The sequence below is a fragment of the Oryctolagus cuniculus genome, chromosome 21, assembly GCF_051225735.1.
Source record: "Oryctolagus cuniculus isolate XC-2025 breed Fujian yellow rabbit chromosome 21, ASM5122573v1, whole genome shotgun sequence".
NCBI classification, from domain to species: Eukaryota; Metazoa; Chordata; class Mammalia; order Lagomorpha; family Leporidae; genus Oryctolagus; species Oryctolagus cuniculus.
The window spans coordinates 21870465-21888497 of NC_142887.1; the positions used below are offsets into that span (position 1 = coordinate 21870465).

The window sequence follows — 18033 nt, forward strand, 5'->3', positions numbered from 1 at the left end:
CCGAATTGTCAGAATTCTGCAGGTGAATTCATTTGCTTGTTCGAGAAACAAAGATCTTCCATCCACCAACCGGCTCGCTCCTAGATGCCCTCGGTGGCCAGGGCTGGGCTGGGGCCGAAGCTGGGTCTCCCATGTGGGTGGCAGGGACCCAAATACTTGAGCCACCAGCGCTTCCTTCCAGGGTGCACACTGGCAGGGAGATGGACCACAAGGCAGAGCTGGGATTGAAACCCAGGTACCCCAACGTGGGACGTGGGGGGACTCCTGCCCTGTGACCATGGTTTTGTTTTGATTGTTTATAATTAAGTTACATTCTATTAAAGGCAAGGATTAGTGATGGTCTGTGTTCTTGAGGTTGTTGGCATGTTTGAGTCATCTACTGCACGTGGTGCATAACTCAGATTGTCCACAGCAGGGTTTACCCCAAGGAAACTGACAGTGATGAGAATCGGGGCTATTCTTCCAGGGAACCCGGTGACACCGAGGGCCAGCACCGCCTCCTGTCCCTGAACTGTCCCTTTCCCCTCCTCAAAAACCGGGCAGATGGGCCCAAGAGCTGAAGGTGGGCGCCCCCTGGTGGCGCTTAAAAGGCCGCCTCATCCGCGCTGCATTAAATCCTACACCTTGAAAAGACAAGAGACAGAGACAGAGAGAGAGAGAGAGACAGGCAGATGGAAACCCAGCCCTGGGCAGTCCCACAGCGCCCTGAGCTCAGGAACTCTGGAAACCCCAGAAGGACAGTGGGACAAGGCTCCTGGAGGACCACTTGATGTCCCCGAGCCCCCCCGCCCCTCTGCCTTGTGCTGATTTTCTGATCTCTCCCAGGAGGAGGCGGCCTCCATTTTTCCTGACCCACTGGTCCTCCCCCAGGGCTGGCTGTCCCCACCCAGGCTGGGCATCCCTGCCCCTCTCCCCCCAGCGCCCTCCTGAGCTCCCTAACCCACCTTCCCTGTGCATGGGGGGACCTGCTTAGAGGTTCCAGGGGAGGCGGCCAACCCCACCATCTCGCCTGCAGCTCCTTGGCCCTGGCCCCCCATCCTGTTCCTCCTGCCTCTCCCCACGGCTCCCCCCACCGACTCCCATCAAGCCACAGCCAACCCCTGCCAGCCTCGACTGGGTGAACTCTGGGGAGGCAGCGAGTCCTCTACCCGCAAGGGGCCATTGCAGATATTTTCCTAGAGAAGAAGAGTTTATTTCTGCTCCAGAGGGTAGGCCTGGGTATGCCAAAGGTCTCGTCTCGTCTCGTCTCTCCGGGAAACCGACTAGGAGGGATTTGGAAGTGCTGGGTCCCAGGGTGGGCGTTGGGCACGGCGGCTAAGCTGCCCCACGGGGGCGCCCACGTTCCATATCCGGGTACCTGGTTCGAGTCGCAGCTACTTCATTTCCAAGCACTTGGGTCCCTGCACCTAAGTGGGAGACCCGGATTGAGGTCCTGGCTCCTGCTTTTGGCTCCTCCCAGCCCTGATTGCTGAGGGCATTTGGGGAGTGAACCAGCAGGTGGAGGACCTCTCCCTGTCTCCCTGCGTTTCAAAGAAAATGAAAAGCAATACCTTTAAAGATATGTTTGCGTCAAAAATAAACTCATCTTTTTATTATATTTTCCCATAAACTTTCTGAGGCGTCCTCATATTTGTTGTCGGGCCCTTTAAGAAAAATTCCACCAGCCCCACCTATGAGATGCCAGCCGATCAGAGCTGTCGGATGCTGCCTCATGGCAAGATGCTCCTGGGTGTGCCCGGGAGGGGGGCATTGACGCTGAGAGGGGCTCTTGGCTGAGACTTTGGGGGCCACTTCCTGTAGGGCAGATCTGAGTCATGGGAAGTTGAATACCATGGACCCCTGGCATGGGTTTGGGGGAGACAGCCTTGGTACCCCCCATCCACCCTGCAACCCAAAATCTTCCCCAATCCCTCATTTATGTAATTGGGTGCACCTGTCTCCTGAGAGTCACCTTTCAACCAAGGGGCTTCCTTGGGGGCTTGGGGCTGAGGGTGAGCGGCCAAGAGCCAACACCTCGCCCTGCACTGGGGGAGGAAAAATCAAGGCAGGCCCCCTGGAGGAGGCAGCTGTCATTTGTCCATTATGCATTTACTAAGGGCCTTGGGCTGCGGCCAGTCCCCTGCTGGGCAGTGGGACACGGCAGTGGACAGGACAGAGCCCACCCTGAAGGGGGCCGTGGGGGAAGGTGAGCGAGGTCACCAGATAGAGAGGCGCCCAATTGGCCCACGCAGTCCCCAAGAAGAGTCTCCCCCCGGGCTCCCTGGAGCGCTGCCCGAGAGAACCCCAGCTGTCCCAACACAAGTGGCCTGGGGGTTCCTGGCTCTGCGGTGGCCAGCGTGGCAGCCCAGTGGGGCTGAGACTCAGGGGTCTGGAGGAAAGAGGAAGGGGGTGTCAGAGGCCCCGCGCAGAGCGGGGAGGGGGAGAGGGTATCCCTGGGCCCCCAGGGTTCTCAGCTGGAAGGCAGGGGTGGTGGCCACAGGGCCTGTGCCATGAGGTCTCCGGGCCGTGGCTGCTCCTGTCTCTGCTTGCAGTGGTCCAGGGCCACTCCCTTGAAACCACCCAGATCACTGGGCTCCCTGGAGGCCCCCCTGGGGGAGGCATGCGTGCGGGAGGGGCTAGGGGAGGAAGCTGTGCAGGGTCAGGTCATCGCCGTCGCGCTCCTCCTTGGCCTCCGCCTTGAGGCCAGGGCCCCTGGACGCGCGCCGTCCGTTGGCGGTGGCGGGGGTCCCGTCGCCAGCCTCGGGCAGCAGGGCGGAGATGCAGACCATCTCGGTCGGGGAGTAGCTGCGCACGGGGTACGTGTGGTTCCTGCGGGACAGACGGACGGCCAGCACCACGGTGCACACGAGGAAGACGGTGGCCACCAGCGCCAGGATGAGGATGGCCAGCAGGCACTGTTTCACAGGGATACTGTCCGGGATCCCCATGGGGCCGGGGGTCCCGGGGCTCTGGGAGGGAAGAACCTTCTCTTTCTTCACGTGGATGACCGCAGGTGCACTGCCGGTGGCTGTGGGGGTACTCAGGTGAGTGGCAGAGGGGCCAGGCACGGGCGTGGCCAGTCCCTGTGCCGCAGTAGGTTCTATGAATGGGGACTCCGTGTTGGCTGCTGGCTTTGTGGACAGGACCACTATGGCTGCTGGCTCTGTGGAGAGAGCCTCAATAACACTGGATTCCATGGGCTTGGACCCCATGGCAGTGGGTTCTGTGGACAGGGCCTCCGTGGCTACTGGCTGTGTGGTCTCTGCCTCTGTGGGTGCTGGCTGTGTGGTCTCTGCTTCTGTGGGTGCTGGCTGTGTGGTCTCTGCTTCTGTGGGTGCTGGCTGTGTGGTCTCTGCCTCCGTGGGTGCTGGCTGTGTGGTCTCTGCCTCCGTGGCTGCTGGCTGCGTGGTCTCAGACTCCGTGGCTGCTGGCTGCGTGGTCTCTGCCTCTGTGGCTGCTGGTCCCATGGACTGGGCCATGGTGACCGGCTCCGTGGACAGAACCCTCTCTGTGGATAGGGTCACAGGAACCATCACAGAGGCCAGTTGTGTGGCCAGCAGGCCCACGGAGACAGGCACGTTCTGCATGGACGGTTCCATGCTCAGATTCCCCCCAGTCGCCCCCACAGCATCCGGGCCAGCAGCGTGCCTTGTGCTGGCCTCGGCAGTGGCTGGCTCGGGGGTGTCCGGCCCCTCAGTCGGATGCTGGGGCTCTGGGGCCGCAGTCACAGTGCTGTTTTCAAGCACTTCGGGAGGGTCTGTGCCCTCCAAGGCGTAGTCATCATGCAGGGCGTAGTCGTCCTCCGAGTCCTCCGGGACCTTCTGCCTCTGCCCCCAGTCCTGCTGGGAGTCACCCCTCCGGGCGGACGGCCACTGCTGGCTGCCTCCGGGGCCCAGCAGGCTCAGCAGGAGCAGGAGGTGCAGAGGCATGGCACCTGGGGAGACAGGAGGTGGGGAGTGAGGAACCCACCTGACTGCACCTCCGCACAGCCACAGTGGGGGGCTGGGGCGGGTGGGGGAGGGGGTCTGCTTGCTGGGGGGTGGGCACTGCAGCTTCACGCATTCCCCTCCCCTCCCCCGCCCCAGCAGGTGCAGGGCAGGCCCGCACAGCCACAGCTGTTACTACTGTGATTGATCCATGGGAATACAGGCATCTGGGTGCCCTTCCACGCCTGCCTGCGCTGCACACAAACTTGATTTGCCCCCCTTATCAGTTCTGGCTCAAACTTCTTATTCACAGGCCAGACACTCCATTGGTGGGGGCTGGCGCTGTGGCCTAGTGGGTTAAGCCTCCGCCTGCAACACTAGCATTCCACATGGGCGCCGGTTCGAGTCCCGGCTGCTCCTCTTCTGATCCTGCTCTCTGCTAAGGCCTCTGGGAAAGGCAGAGGAAGACAGCCCAAGTGCTTGGACCCCTGCACCCATGTGGGAGACCCAGGTGAAGCTCCTGGCTCCTGGCTTCAGCCTGGTCCAGCCCCAGCCATTGTAGCCATTTGGGGAGTGAAGCAGCAGATGGAAGATCTCTTTTTCTCTGTGTGTGTCTCTCTCTCCCTCTCTGTATCTCTGCCTTTCAAACAAATAAATAAAGCTTTGAGGACAACAGCAATCCACTGAGAGTGTAGAAAGAAAATACCAGAGCTTCTTAACAAGCAGTCTCAATGAGCACCTGTGTCACGTTTTTTTTTTTTTTTTTTTTTTTTGACAGGCAGAGTGGACAGTGAGAGAGAGAGACAGAGAGAAAGGTCTTCCTTTGCCATTGGTTCACCCTCCAATGGCTGCTGCGGCCAGTGCACCGTGCTGATCTGAAGCCAGGAGCCAGGTGCTTCTCCTGGTCTCCCATGGGGTGCAGGGCCCAAGCACTTGGGCCATCCTCCACTGCACTCCCTGGCCACAGCAGAGAGCTGGCCTGGAAGAGGGGCAACCGGGACAGAATCTGGCACCCCGACCGGGACTAGAACCCGGTGTGCCGGCGCCGCTAGGTGGAGGATTAGCCTACTGAGCCGCGGCGCCGGCCAGGTCTCCTTTTTTAAATGCTTAGCTTCTACCTACTTTAAAGGCAGAGTAGGAGAGAGAGGGAGAGAGAGAGCGAGAGACAGAGAGATCTTCTGTCCTCTGGTTCACTCCCCAAGCACCCACAACAGCCATACTGAAGCCAGGAGCTGGGATCTCCACGCCTCCTCCATGGGCGGCAGGGACCCAAGGGGCTGGGCCATCACCTGCTGCCTCCCAGGGTGCGTTAGCAGGAAGCTGGGTTGGAGGCAGAGTTGCCAGGCCTCGAACCAGGCACTCTGATGTGGGATGCGGGTGCCGCAGACACGTTCCCAAAGACACACAGCGGGGGCGTGGCCCAGATCTGACCTGAGCCCAGTGAGGATTCAGGGGGCCCTGGAGGGGTGGAGGGGGCACCAGGGAGGGGCACAGGCTTGGGAGAGAGCTGAGCTCGGTGTGGCTGGGGTCAGGCCGGGTGGGGGAGGGAGGGCGAGTAAGAGGGAGGAGCAGGTTGAAGGTGCCCCGCAGGGAGGCCAGCTGCACACACAGCAGGTGCCACGCAGGGCGCAGGGCAGCTGTGAGGGCAGCCCAGGGGCGCTTGGAATCCCAGTTGTGCCGCTCACAAGCTGTGTGGCCTTGAGACAGGCCCTTGCCTCTCTGAGCTTCTACTTTCCCATCTGTAAAATGGGATAACAGCACCCACCTCTGAGCCTGTTGAGAGAGAGCAACCAGACAAGGATGCAACAGGCTCATAGCAGGTGCGGCAGCCACGGCCCCAGCCTGGCCCCCTCTCCCCAGGGCAGGAGCCACCCCCCTCGGAAACAGTCCGTGAATTATGAAAACGCTCCCACCCCACCCCCAACGTGGGCAGCGCCAGGTTCCTGGAAGGCAGAGGCCTTGGCCACTTCCTGGAAGCGTAAGGGAAGCCTCGAAGCCCCACCTGCCGGCTCCAGGGGGCGGCGGGCACCTTGGTGAGTCAGGACCTGATTATCTAAGCCCAGAGGCTAGGAGGGGGGCCAGGGAGGGGCTGGGGCTGTGTTCCTGGTGCAGGTGCTCGCCGTCGGCTGCCCCCCACCCCACACCCATCCCCATGGTCCAGAGGCAGAGGAAGAGAGAGCGTGGGCCTGAATCCCACGTTCACCACTATGTAGCAGCTGCAAGACCTTCAGCAGGTCTCTTTACCCTGAGACTCAGTTTCCTCATCTGTAAAATGGGTGCTCTTGCTTTGCAGCATGGTTGGGAGACTTGAAGGGGAGACCCCGTGGAAAGCTCCTGACAGGGCCCCCAGTGGGGAGGATTTTATTTGGTGGTGCCAGAAACTCCTCAGGCCCTGCTCAGCTGGCGGACTTGGGGCGCGGGTGGGGGTGAGCACAGCGGGTGACCCCAGCATGGTCCCTGCCATTCTGCAGGCGTCAAGGGCAGAGAGTCCAGGAAGCTCCCGGCTCCCCGAGATTCTGCATCTGCGCTGAGGCCACGTGCGTGGCAGGAAGGCCACAGAACGGCCGCCGTGCGAGGCCGGTGGGGCGATGGCTGCTTCCTGTTTGCTACCCTGCAGGCTGGTAGGGCCTTCAGAAAGTGCACGGAGAATGTGTGTTGCGAAGGCAGCGCGCATTTCCCGTCTTTTCACCCCGTGTTCCCACACGTCCGGGGTCTCACCGCGTGGGTGCTCCGCTCACCTGCACGGCTGGGAAGCGTGGGCCGTGATGGTTCCCATCGCACAGATGAGAAGGGCAAGGCCCACGGCAGTGCCGCCGCCGCCTCTCCTCGCCCCGGGAGGAAGGAAAGCCTCCCTGGCCGCAGCGGTGGGGCCTGCCCAGCCGGCTCGGAGACCGGGGCGATGGCAGCCACACCCGGGGCCTTGATGCTGGCTTCAGTGGGTCAGAGGCTGCCCACTTCCTGGCTTTCAACCAAACACCAGTTGCTTCTGCCCTGAGCCGCAGCCAGCCAGGCCATGTGGAGGAGCAGCCTGCCCTGGAGACCCCGGCACCGTGTGGCCCCCGAAGCAGCAGCCAGGGGAAGAGAGACCCCTGTTTAGTTCCCAGGCAGGGTAACCGCGGGCATGGGACACGGGAACAGGGCGGAGGCCACACACCACGGACTCCCTGGAGCTTGTAACCTTGTAGTCAGAGCGGCCGCAGCCACCAGAGACCAGCCTGGCTCAGGGTTTTAGACACACAGCTTATGAATATGTATGATCACGAATATGCATGCATTATGAATATGTATGATGATCCAGAAGGACCCTCCCACTCCTCCCCTTCTTTCTTTTTAGAATCAATCAATTAATAGGAAAGGCAGAGAGACAGACAGGGCTCCCATCCCCAGGTTCAGTCCCCAGTTGCCTGAAACAGCCATGGCTATAGAATCCAGGAACCGAAAAACTCAATCCAAGTGTCCCTGGTGCATGGCGGGGGCCCAAGCACTTGGGCCATCATCACCTGCTGCCTCCCAGGGAGGCTGAAGTCAGGCACTGGGGCTGAACACTGGACCCAGATACTCTGATATGGGGCATGGGCCTCTTAACTAATATTCCAAGTGCTAAGCCAGACGCCCACCCCCTACTCTTTTCTATACCCTCAATGCTCCCCTAACTCTTGCAATAAAAGTCCTGGCAAGGGGCCAGCGCTGTGGCTCAGTGGTTTAAGCTGCTGCCTGCAGCACCAGCATCACATGCAGACACTGGTTCAAATCCCAGCTGCTCCACTTCTGACCCAGCTCCCTGCAAATGCGCCTGGGAAAGCAGTGGAAGATGGCCCAAGTCCTTGGGCCCCTGCACCTGCATGGGAGACCTGGAAGAAGCTCCTGGCTCCTGGCTTCAGACAGGCCTAGCTCTGGCTGTTGCAGCCATTTAGGGAGTGAACCAGCGGATAGAAGCGCTCGCTCACTCGCTCTCTCTGTAAACTCTGACTTTTTTTTTTTTTTTTTTTGACAGGCAGAGTGGACAGTGTGAGAGAGAGACAGAGAGAAAGGTCTTCCTTTGTCGTTGGTTCACCCTCCAATGGCCGCCCCAGCCGGTGCACCGCGCTGATCCGATGGCAGGAGCCAGGTACTTCTCCTGGTCTCCTATGGGGTGCAGGGCCCAAGGACTTGGGCCATCCTCCACTGCACTCCCTGGCCACAGCAGAGAGCTGGCCTGGAAGAGGGGCAACTGGGACAGAATCCAGCGCCCCGACCGGGACTAGAACCCAGTGTGCCGGCGCCGCAATGCGGGGGATTAGCCTAGTGAGCCGCGGCGCCGGCCGTAAACTCTGACTTTTTGTGGGCGATCCTGTGAGGCTGCCTGCCTGGCCCATGCAGTTAGCCTGACTGCTGGTAGGTGGTGGGACCCCCAGGCACATTTCCCCACCCCCACCTTCTGCCAATCAGGTAAACGGCTCCCAGGTGTGGCCCAGGCCCACCTGGAAAGCTACCTTAGCTACCTGACCTTCAAGCTGATTGGAGAGGCATATTGGTGCCAGTGCCAGTTCTACCCTATAGATAGTATTCCCCTTACTTATGCCCCTTCTGCTGCCCCTTAAACGTGTTCGTAGCTGTGAATAAAGGGGACACGTGGCCCGAAGCCTGTCCCCAGTGCTCCTTGTGGAAGGACACTGTCACCCTGCTCTCCCCGGGAGTGTGGCCTTGCACAACTGGTGCCCAAACAGGGACCTGAACGTGTAAGGTAGACAAAGAGCAGGGTCCTCCCCCGCTAGGTGAGGAGGCATCGCCCGTCGGTCAGGCCCCCGATACCCCGGCCACTAGGTGAAGAGAACACTCCTGTTCGTCTCGGTATGAGAGACCCCCGCCCTGCACAGGCTTCTGGGCCTCTGTCAGGGAGGAATCCCCGTCTCCTTGTAGAGACGACTGCCGTGCGCCGGCCCCAGACTCTGATAGCAGAGAGGAGATCTCCGTCTGCCGCGGCCACAAGCTCCCCGCGGTGACAAGTGGGTGCCCGCCTCTTCTTGCTTTGCTCCTCCTCCTACACTCAGCCGTCTGCACCCCCCCCCCACCATGGGTGCGGGGGGTTGGGGAGGCTGGGCTCAGGTGCAGGTGCAGACCTGCCGGGGACCTGCATTGGCTTCCCACCAACGCGCGACCTCTGCACGGGGAAGGGGCCTTGCTCCTGGCGGCGGTGGAGTCCACCCGGGCACATGGTGGCAGGTCAGCGACCTGCATTCCGGCCAATCGGACCTGCGCCTGGGCCCCAGGCCGCCCTGCGGGAAGGGGGCAGTGCCCACTCCAGCAGGCCCAACCATGCCCCCCCCCACTCCCCTGCTCTGCCGGCTCCTATGCCGACCTGCTGATGCCAATTCGGACAGAGATGAGAAAGATTTTTCAATTTGGCCCTCTAGTTACTGTCACAGATTGTCCCTGCCTCGTCACTGAACACAGGTGTCCAGTGATATAACAATGGGTCATCAGGCTTGCTGTGGCCCCAAAAGTAAACTCAGCAATCTCTGGTTTAATGTCACTGATTTCTGCCTAGGGCTTTATGAGGAGGAGTAGAATTTGACACACATGCGACTTTGACCTCAATGATATAATATCAGCATCTTCGGTCACCTAGGAGTAATTGCTGTATGTAAATTGGGTTAAGCGAATGAGATGAATGTGTCTATACAGAGAAACTATTTGGGTTTGCTAGCATGTTTCCATAAACTGTCCATATGAAGATAGTTCAACACCACTCGGAAGAAACTAAGCTTGAAATTTGATGTGTTACCTTATTATTTTTTTTTTATTTGACAGGTAGAGTTATAGATAGTGAGAGAGAGAGACAGAGAGAAAGGTCTTCCTTCCGTTGGTTCACTCCCCAAATGGCCACTATGGCTGGCGCTGCGCTGATCCGAAGGCAGGAGCCAGGTGCTTCTCCTGGTCTCCCATGGGGTGCAGGGACCAAGCACTTGGACCATCCTCCACTGCACTCCCTGGCCACAGCAGAGAGCTGGCCTGGAAGAGGGGCAACCGGGACAGAATCCGGTGCCCCAACCAGGACTAGAACCCGGGGTGCCGGCGCCGCAAGGTGAAGGATTAGCCTAGTGAGCCGCGGCGCCGGCTGATTTGGGGATTTCTAAAGGGTTCTTTCAAAATGTAAATCAAGGAAATCAGCAGAGGGAAGACAAAAGCTGCGAGTCTGTTTGACACAGAACTAGAATCTGATCCTCTGTTAGAGCAATGAGGTGTTTACAATGCATACGTTAGTAAATATTCCAAAACAGTGGTAAGAATCTATTTAAAAACCTGCAACATCTCTTTGACAGCCGTGTTTAACTGGTGACTCTGCTCAGCTTTCTAGCCGGCTCCAGTAAGCTGTTCTCTCTCCCCTAGTTCTGACTCTGTTAAACGGTCCCAAATGATGGGATTTGATTCAATGCACCAGCTCTTAAATTTAAAGTTTTATTTCTGATTTTTGGAACAACCAGAGACACAGATTTTGTGTTATGTTAAAGGAATCTATTCTAATTGTTTAAGACAACTGGATTTTGAAGGAGTTAAATATCTGCTTATTCTAAAACATGTGAGTATCACCTTGTAACCGTGCTCAGCTCTGGTCCATGCTACGGCACGATGTTAAGGGAGCTTATTTCAACCACATATTTTAAGCCCTCTTGGCATCCTTGACAGGCATTCAAAAAATCAACATTCCAAAAAATTTGGACTTTGACATTTCCAGCTGGGCCCCTGGAAATATCAAAGGATATATGTCTCTCATCTTGTAGAGACACCGACTAGTCAGGCTGTTTGGATTATGTAGAAGTGCTGTCAAGATGTGAAGTCGTGCTAAATTTTAAGTCTTGCTAATATAACGTGCTACTGATACAGACGTCTGAGAGTTAGAGTCGAATGGGCTTGTGTCACCAGACGTGATGGCTATCTTACTGAGAAAGGCCCAGAGGCCTAAAAGGTGCTTTGAAAACACTGTGGGCAGTAAGCTAGTGCCTCTTGTTGGTTAACGAGTTCATAATTTTAAACATGGCCATTGGAAACCCTTTGTCATCCAGTTTTGTGTATCAGCTCGTCTGCTCATGCAACTAAAACCTTGTTGGTTCTGTGTTTAGCTGTCCTCCTAGGGGTTCTGATGGACTTTTTCTAGCCACTGCTATTGTACTCAGTGCTTTGGGGTGGCTCTGTAAACAGATGAAGCCAGTAACACACTAGGGGTTCCAACTGGGAGAAAGTATGGTTAATCAAGGTTACCAAGAGCAGAAAGTAATTCTAATTGGTTGATGGTAATAAAAAACTGTGGGGAGCAACCCAGACTGGACTGAGTTACTGGAATTAAGACTTATTCTATGCATCTGCTCTCCCACAATATGGCGCTGGGAGAGGAGGCAACAGCTTCTACCCAGCTGCCTCTCACCAACTTGACAAGCTGCAGGACCTGCTCCTGATTGGAGGAGAGCAGCGTACTCGGCGTGTGGGCAGCCGAGTTGGGATTGGCGGAGGAGGACTATAAAGGAGGAGAGAGACGGCATGCACCAGGAACATCTAAGGGGAACACCTGTGCAGCCCCCGAGAGAGCCGGCCGGCGGTGTGCCGCTCCCCCGCGGAAGTGGGGAATGTGGCCAGGGGGAACTGCCCTTCCACGGAGGTGGAAGGACCAGCAGCCAACCCGGGAAGGACCAGCAGCCAACCCGGGAAGAACCAGCAGCAAACCCGGGGAGGGCCGAGCAGACGAAAGAACAGCGCAGGGTCCTGTGTCGTTCCTCCACGAAGACGGGGAGCGACATAATGGTGCCGTGACTCGGATATGAAGCCTAGGCAGGGTTTAGTGTCATTCCTCCACGAAGAGGGGGAGCGACATAATGGTGCCGTGACTCGGATAAGGAAACTTAGGAGAGAAGAAATGGGAAAATGCCGGAGAGAGAGACTAGCAAACAGCCTAGGGAAAAGCCGGACAGAAAAGGTGCCGGAAGAAGCTATCGAAAGCCTAGGCATAGACTCGGATACGGACTGTGGGAAAGAAGTTAGGATTGAAAGTGAAAGCAAGAAGAAACTTAGACTCAGATACGGACTGCAGGTTGAAAGTGAAAGTGAAACCTATAAGAAACTTAGACTTGGATACGGACTGTGGGGAGAGGCCAGGAGAAATGAGGGAGGAATATTGTTGGAAGAAAACTTAGGGAAACATACCGGGTAGAGAAAAATGTTAGGGAGGATGAAGCCGCGAGTGCAGGCCGAGGCGGAAATGGAAGCCATCTTGGAATTCTTCAAGTCAGCCCGGGGAGCAAGAGGCGAAGATCTGGAACCAGAGGCAGAGACGTGGGCCGCCAGGTTGGAATTCGCCAGGTTAGTCCGGGGAACTTGGACTGAATGCTAGTGGCAGAAACGTGAGCTGGGGCTGTGTGACTCGCGGAGGCTGCCGCGCGCAGAGAGCGTGCGGGGCACAAGTAGATAGGGAACGCTGGGCTAGTGCGAGACCACGGAGTGTGCGCGCGAAGCCGAGCCGCGCAGAGCCGGGAAGCCGCGCAGATCGGAGAAGCGCGGGCTGAAGCGGCTCAGAGCCGGGAAGCCGCCGAGAAGCAGCCTCGGGGCGGGCGCCGGGAAGCCGCAAGGATAAGAGAAACAGAAGTTTAGAAGTAAAATGAGAGAAATAGGAATGTTGGCAGATAGAAGTAAAATAGGAGAGATAGGAATGCCCGGAGATAGAGAAACAGAAAAATAAGGCCTCCCATCAACATGGCAATGAGAGAGCTTGGATTCGGTCTGCCTGATTAGGGAAGTGGTGAGCACCTGCAGGCAGTTCTAGCAGAGTAGAGCATGCGCTGCAGGGCACCGAACACAGGCACGCATTAGCGCCTAAAAACCTCCTCACAACATGGCGAAGAGAGGACCCAGATTCGGTTTGCCTGATTGATAGGACTTGTAAGCACCTGTGGGCAACTCTAGCAAGCAGAGCAGAGTGTGTGCCGCGGGACACCGAAGACAGGCGCGTATCAACGCCAAAAATAAAAAAAAGGGGGATCTGTGGGGAGCAACCCGGACTGGACTGAGTTACTGGAATTAAGACTTATTCTATGCATCTGCTCTCCCACAATATGGCGCTGGGAGAGGAGGCAACAGCTTCTACCCAGCTGCCTCTCACCAACTTGACAAGCTGCAGGACCTGCTCCTGATTGGAGGAGAGCAGCGTACTCGGCGTGTGGGCAGCCGAGTTGGGATTGGCGGAGGAGGACTATAAAGGAGGAGAGAGACGGCATGCACCAGGAACATCTAAGGGGAACACCTGTGCAGCCCCCGAGAGAGCCGGCCGGCGGTGTGCCGCTCCCCCGCGGAAGTGGGGAATGTGGCCAGGGGGAACTGCCCTTCCACGGAGGTGGAAGGGATGGTAGCCAACCCGGGAAGGACCAGCAGCAAACCCGGGGAGGGCCGAGCAGACAGAAGAACAGCGCAGGGTCCTGTGTCGTTCCTCCACGAAGACGGGGAGTGACAAAAAAACAGCTAAAGATTTTAGGACACTAGTACTAAAACTGCTTTATTGTTCTATCTTGTATGTTGTATTATGTGTGTGTGCGTATTGTTTGTCTACATAGGGAAATTTAATAGGAGCTCTCTTAATTGGCTTATAAACAAAATATTGCTCATAAATTTAAACTGCTAAAATTAATCGAAGATACATTTGATTCATGTGACCTGGATCTCTTTGTCAGATGTTTTAAATCTGTTGGTAGAAAGAAACTAAAAATGTTTTATATGTTTGTGCTTGAGTTTGCTGGTTAAAAAAGCTATATGACGTCACACCTAAGAGTGTTCATTGTTGAATCAACAACAGGAGTCACCATGTGCTAACTCCCCATGCAGAGAGGGCAGCATGGTACCCCTGCCCCCACGAGCAGGTTAGCTTTGTTCCTCTCACCTTAAAGACAATATCTATTGGCTGGCACCGCGGCTCACTAGGCTAATCTGCCTGCGGCACTGGCACACCGGGTTCTAGTCCCAGTCGGGGCGCCAGATTCTGTCCCGGTCGCCCATCTTCCAGGCCAGCTCTCTGCTGTGGCCCGGGAAGGCAGTGGAGGATGGCCCAAGTGCTTGGGCCCTGCACCCGCATGGGAGACCAGGAGGAAGTGCCTGGCTCCTGGCTTCAGATCAGCACAGTGCGCCGGCCATAGCACGTGCACTGTGGCACACGTGGCGGCCATTGGAGGGTGAACCAACAGCAAAAGGAAGACCTTTCTCTCTGTCTGTCTCTCTCTCTCACTATCCACTCTGCCTGTAAAAAAAAAAAAGATATCTATCGCAGCAGAGTTACCTAAATGTAAGATCAGCAATCATCCTTCTAAAAAAAAACCAGTTTTGCTAATAAAAAATATGGTAGACGACACAACACTCTGTAACGGTCCTGGCAGAGGCGCGCCCAGTGCGCACAAAGGCCCCGCACGGCTGCTTCCTGGGCCCAGAGGAATCCTGGGACACTTTTCCTGGACCTTATTGTCCTGTGGTGAAAGGAAGCGACAGAAGCTACTTTCCTCTGCCCCCTCCCAAACCGAAACCCGGGGGGGGGGGGCAGAGCCGAAGAAAAGGTGGAGTGCAGACAAAGCTGTAGAAGTACGACTTCCTGTTGACTGAGCTGTGACAATGCTCCTTTCTACCTTAAATTTCTCACGTGTCTCACACCCCCCACCCCCACCCCCACCCCCACCCCCACTCCAGAGCCGCCAGCCCTGAGACACTGGAGGCCTCTCCCAGGTCCAGCCCAGTCGTGTCCGGGTCCATGGATCGCCACACAGAGGGAGGAGCCTGACCCCCTCCTAACGATGGCGAGAGGCTTTGCTTGTGTCTTTCTAGAGATGGCTCCGCAGCCTGTGTGGATGCCGGCCAAAAATGTCAAAGCCGACGTCCGTCCGACAAGCCCACTGCAGCGCCCTTCCCCTGGAGAGATCCCCTTCAGATCGGCGACGCCTTAAAGGGACGGGACCTCCCCAGGTGCTGCTGCTGCGCACGACCACCTCCGTGGAATTAGGGTTAAACGTCTGCCTCTCAAGTCTTCACAGGTGAACACGAAGGACACGCCCCACTAGCCCAGAGATTTTAAGCAAGAAGATAAGTAAAGCCTTGGCCTTCGTCACGTCAAACAGCAAACATGTTGTACCTGCCTCTTCTGATTCTCTCTGGGAACTGTTATTGACAATACAACTCCTAGTGGGCTCTTCCGTTATAATTCTATACTCAAGCTGGATGGGCTTGTAGTCCATCGTCACCCACTATCTGGGAGTCTGTAAGACGCGTCCTCTTCACCTTAAAGGGGAGCTCCACTTTACAGCTGGTCCAGTTTTGCCCATACCAATGGACAAACTTACATATTTCAGAACTCGACTTCTGGGAGTAACTGACCACGCGGGGGACGCAGACATTGGCAGTGACCGAGACTGTGCCAGCTCACAAGGCAAATTCATTAGATGAGATAGGCAGAGATTTCTAGAGCCAGGTCGGGCAGGGCCTGCACCACGCCCCCTCATAACCAGGCAGCAGCTATAGAAGATGCAATGATTCCACACGGTGGGACCTCCCAGGCACATTCCCCCCACCCCCACCTTCTGCCAATCACGTAAACTGCTCCCGGGCGTGGCCCAGGCCCACCAGGAAAGCTGCCCTCGCTGATTGGAGAGGCATATTGGCGCCGGTGTCAGTTCTGCCCTATAGTTAGTGTTCCCCTGAGTTAGTCACACCCCTTCCGCCTGCCCTTTAAACATGTACATAGCTGTGAATAAAGTGGATTCGTGCACTGAAGCCTGTCCCCGGGCAGAGTGGACTCCGCAGGATGAGCCCACAACTTTCAAATAAATAAATCAATAAATCTTCAAAAAAAAAAAAAATACCAGTCCCGGCAAACTGCTCCCTGGGGAGGCAGTTTCCTGGGGGGCTGTGCGTTCCTTCCACGTCCTTTGCATGTCACAGAAAACACAGCTCGGCTGAGAGCACGCGCCAGAGCCACACCCAGGAGAGTGAGCCCCTTGTGTCTGCTAAGTTGAGGTCAAACCAGAGTGCAGGGGTCCTGGTGGGCCGGCCAGGCCTTGCCCCAGCGCGGGAGGCACGCCCATCCCAACCAGTCCCGGCTCTGGCCCTGCCGAGCTGCGTCACCTGGGATGTGGGCTCCTCCTCTGGAATATGGATGCTCCTTGCCTTCCAACCGGGCTGTGTCCTGATAAATCCATGGTAACGTGAACATATCATGTGTCAAACTGCATTTGATAAGCGCTGGTGCTGTGGCGCAGCGGGCTTAGCTGTTGCCGACATCCCCTATCGGAGCGCTGATTGAGTCCCGGCTGCTCCGCTTCCAGTCCCGCTCCCTGCTAATGTGCCTGGGAAAGCAGCGAAGGATAGCCCAAGTGCTGGGGCTGGGACTCGAACCCAGGCACTCTGATAGAAGATGCGGCATCTTCACTGCCAACCCCCAGACTGCGTCTTCCGAAATTACCCTGCCCTGCCCGTGCCACTCGAATACCCCAGACCCACCGTGCATCTGGCTGATGTCCTCTGCCCTTTCCAAGCGTGTGAGCCCTGTGCCAGCTGAGACTTTGCACCCGCCCGTGAACCAAGTTTCACCTATTGGCACCCTGGTGGTTGGCTGGCCTGAGACGGAGGAGATGAGACACTCGGCACAAAGGAACTCAGTGAGCCCTACCCCTGGTTCAGGTTTAACAGCAGACAGATGGACAGACACGCACGTAGCGGCCACCCACCTCCTTCCAACCCACCAGCCCCCCGTGCCGCCCTCCTACTCCGGTTCAGCAAGGGGACTGAGAGAGCTGGGGAGGGGTCGCTGCAGACAGCTCCTCTCCTCCAAGCCGTGCTGGGCACACACCAGGGTTCTGGTTGATTCCCTGTGGTCCCCCCTGCTCTGGGCCTGGCTGCAGTTTCCAGGAGGGGCTCCTTCTCTCCGGTATCCCCTGGCTGCCGGCCACGCCTGGGGAGGGCCGTGCCCAAGCCCCTAGGGCGTCCCACCTGGGCTGCCCTAGAGGAAGCCACACGGGGGCCTGGCACCTGCGAGCCACCTGCTGAGCCCTCTGCCCACTGAGCGGCTCTGGGAGGGGCTCGGGCGCAAAGTCAGAGACGGGGAACGGAGGCCGGGAAAGAGGAAGAGAGAATTCCAGGCAACAGGAACCCTGATCTTTGTGGAACGTGTGTGCGCGTGCATGTATGTACATATGCGTATGCATGCGTGTTGCATGTGCATGTGTAGGGGGACCACACTAACCACCAGCCTCCACCACTATCCTTTAGTGTCCCTAATTTACACCAGATACAAATTAATACACTCATCCTAATTACTGCTATTGTTTCTCTTGCTAACTACAGCACCCAAATGCTAATGTTCCAGTGGTTTGCAACGGATGGGTGTGGTTTCTCAGTCTTTGAGAATGACCTGTACAGCTCCCCAAGTAGATAGCTACAGGACAAATCCTGCTCCCCTCCTGCTTTCTGGAACCTTCCAGACCTAGTCTCAGCTCTGGCCCTCAGCCTGCGTGGGCCTCCGTTTCCCACCCGTGGAAGGCAGGGGTGGGATCATTTCCGGGGAGCACCCACAGTCTCTCCGCCAACACTGCCGCCCCAGCAGGCGCAGGCAGCCCCGACGAGGAAGATATTGGGGGAAGGATCTGGAAGAGGCATCAGATAGGGCCAAGGCGTCAGGGAGACCTCAGGCCCAAGCCCTTGGAGTCCCAGGTTGCCTTCTCTGGGGACCGCAACTCAGGAGGGTCCCCCGAAGTCCTACCCCAGGCCTGCGGGTGGCCACGAGGCAGACCCTGGTCCCCGGGACCCCCAGCCACCCCCGGAGGGTAGGCGAGCAAGTACTTACCGCGCTCAGCAGAGCATGGGACAGCCGCCCGCGGGCCCGAAAGTGGCTTCTCTGTGTTGACAACAAGGCCCCGGCCCGGACTGCTGCGGTCCCCACCCCGCCAACCCCCAACGGCTCTGTGTAGAAGAAGGAAGCGAGAATGTGATTACTCAAGTGGGGCCACACCCTCCTGCAAGTGACAGCTTCGGTGACAACAGGGACAACCCTGGGTGGGGGAGTGACCTGGGGCCCTGCTGGGCCTGATTTCGTCCTGGACCCCCTTGCAATTCTGGAAACCATCCACGGAGAGGG

General features: G+C 57.4%; 1 protein-coding gene across 1 annotated transcript; it reads right to left on the reverse strand.

Moving 5' to 3' along the window:
* Positions 1-1559: 1559 nt before the first annotated feature.
* SELPLG (selectin P ligand) lies at positions 1560-17838 on the reverse strand. Its single transcript, XM_002722129.6, has 2 exons — positions 17743-17838; positions 1560-3913 (listed from the first exon to the last, which is right to left on the reverse strand). The coding sequence occupies exon 2, from the start codon at positions 3906-3908 to the stop codon at positions 2616-2618; it is 1293 nt and encodes a 430-aa protein (XP_002722175.3). The 5' UTR covers positions 3909-3913; positions 17743-17838; the 3' UTR covers positions 1560-2615.
* Positions 17839-18033: the final 195 nt, after the last annotated feature.

Excerpts from the sequence above, each read along its gene's own strand:
- SELPLG (XM_002722129.6), bottom strand. The coding sequence starts at position 3,908 with ATGCCTCTGCACCTCCTGCTCCTGCTGAGCCTGCTGGGCCCCGGAGGC.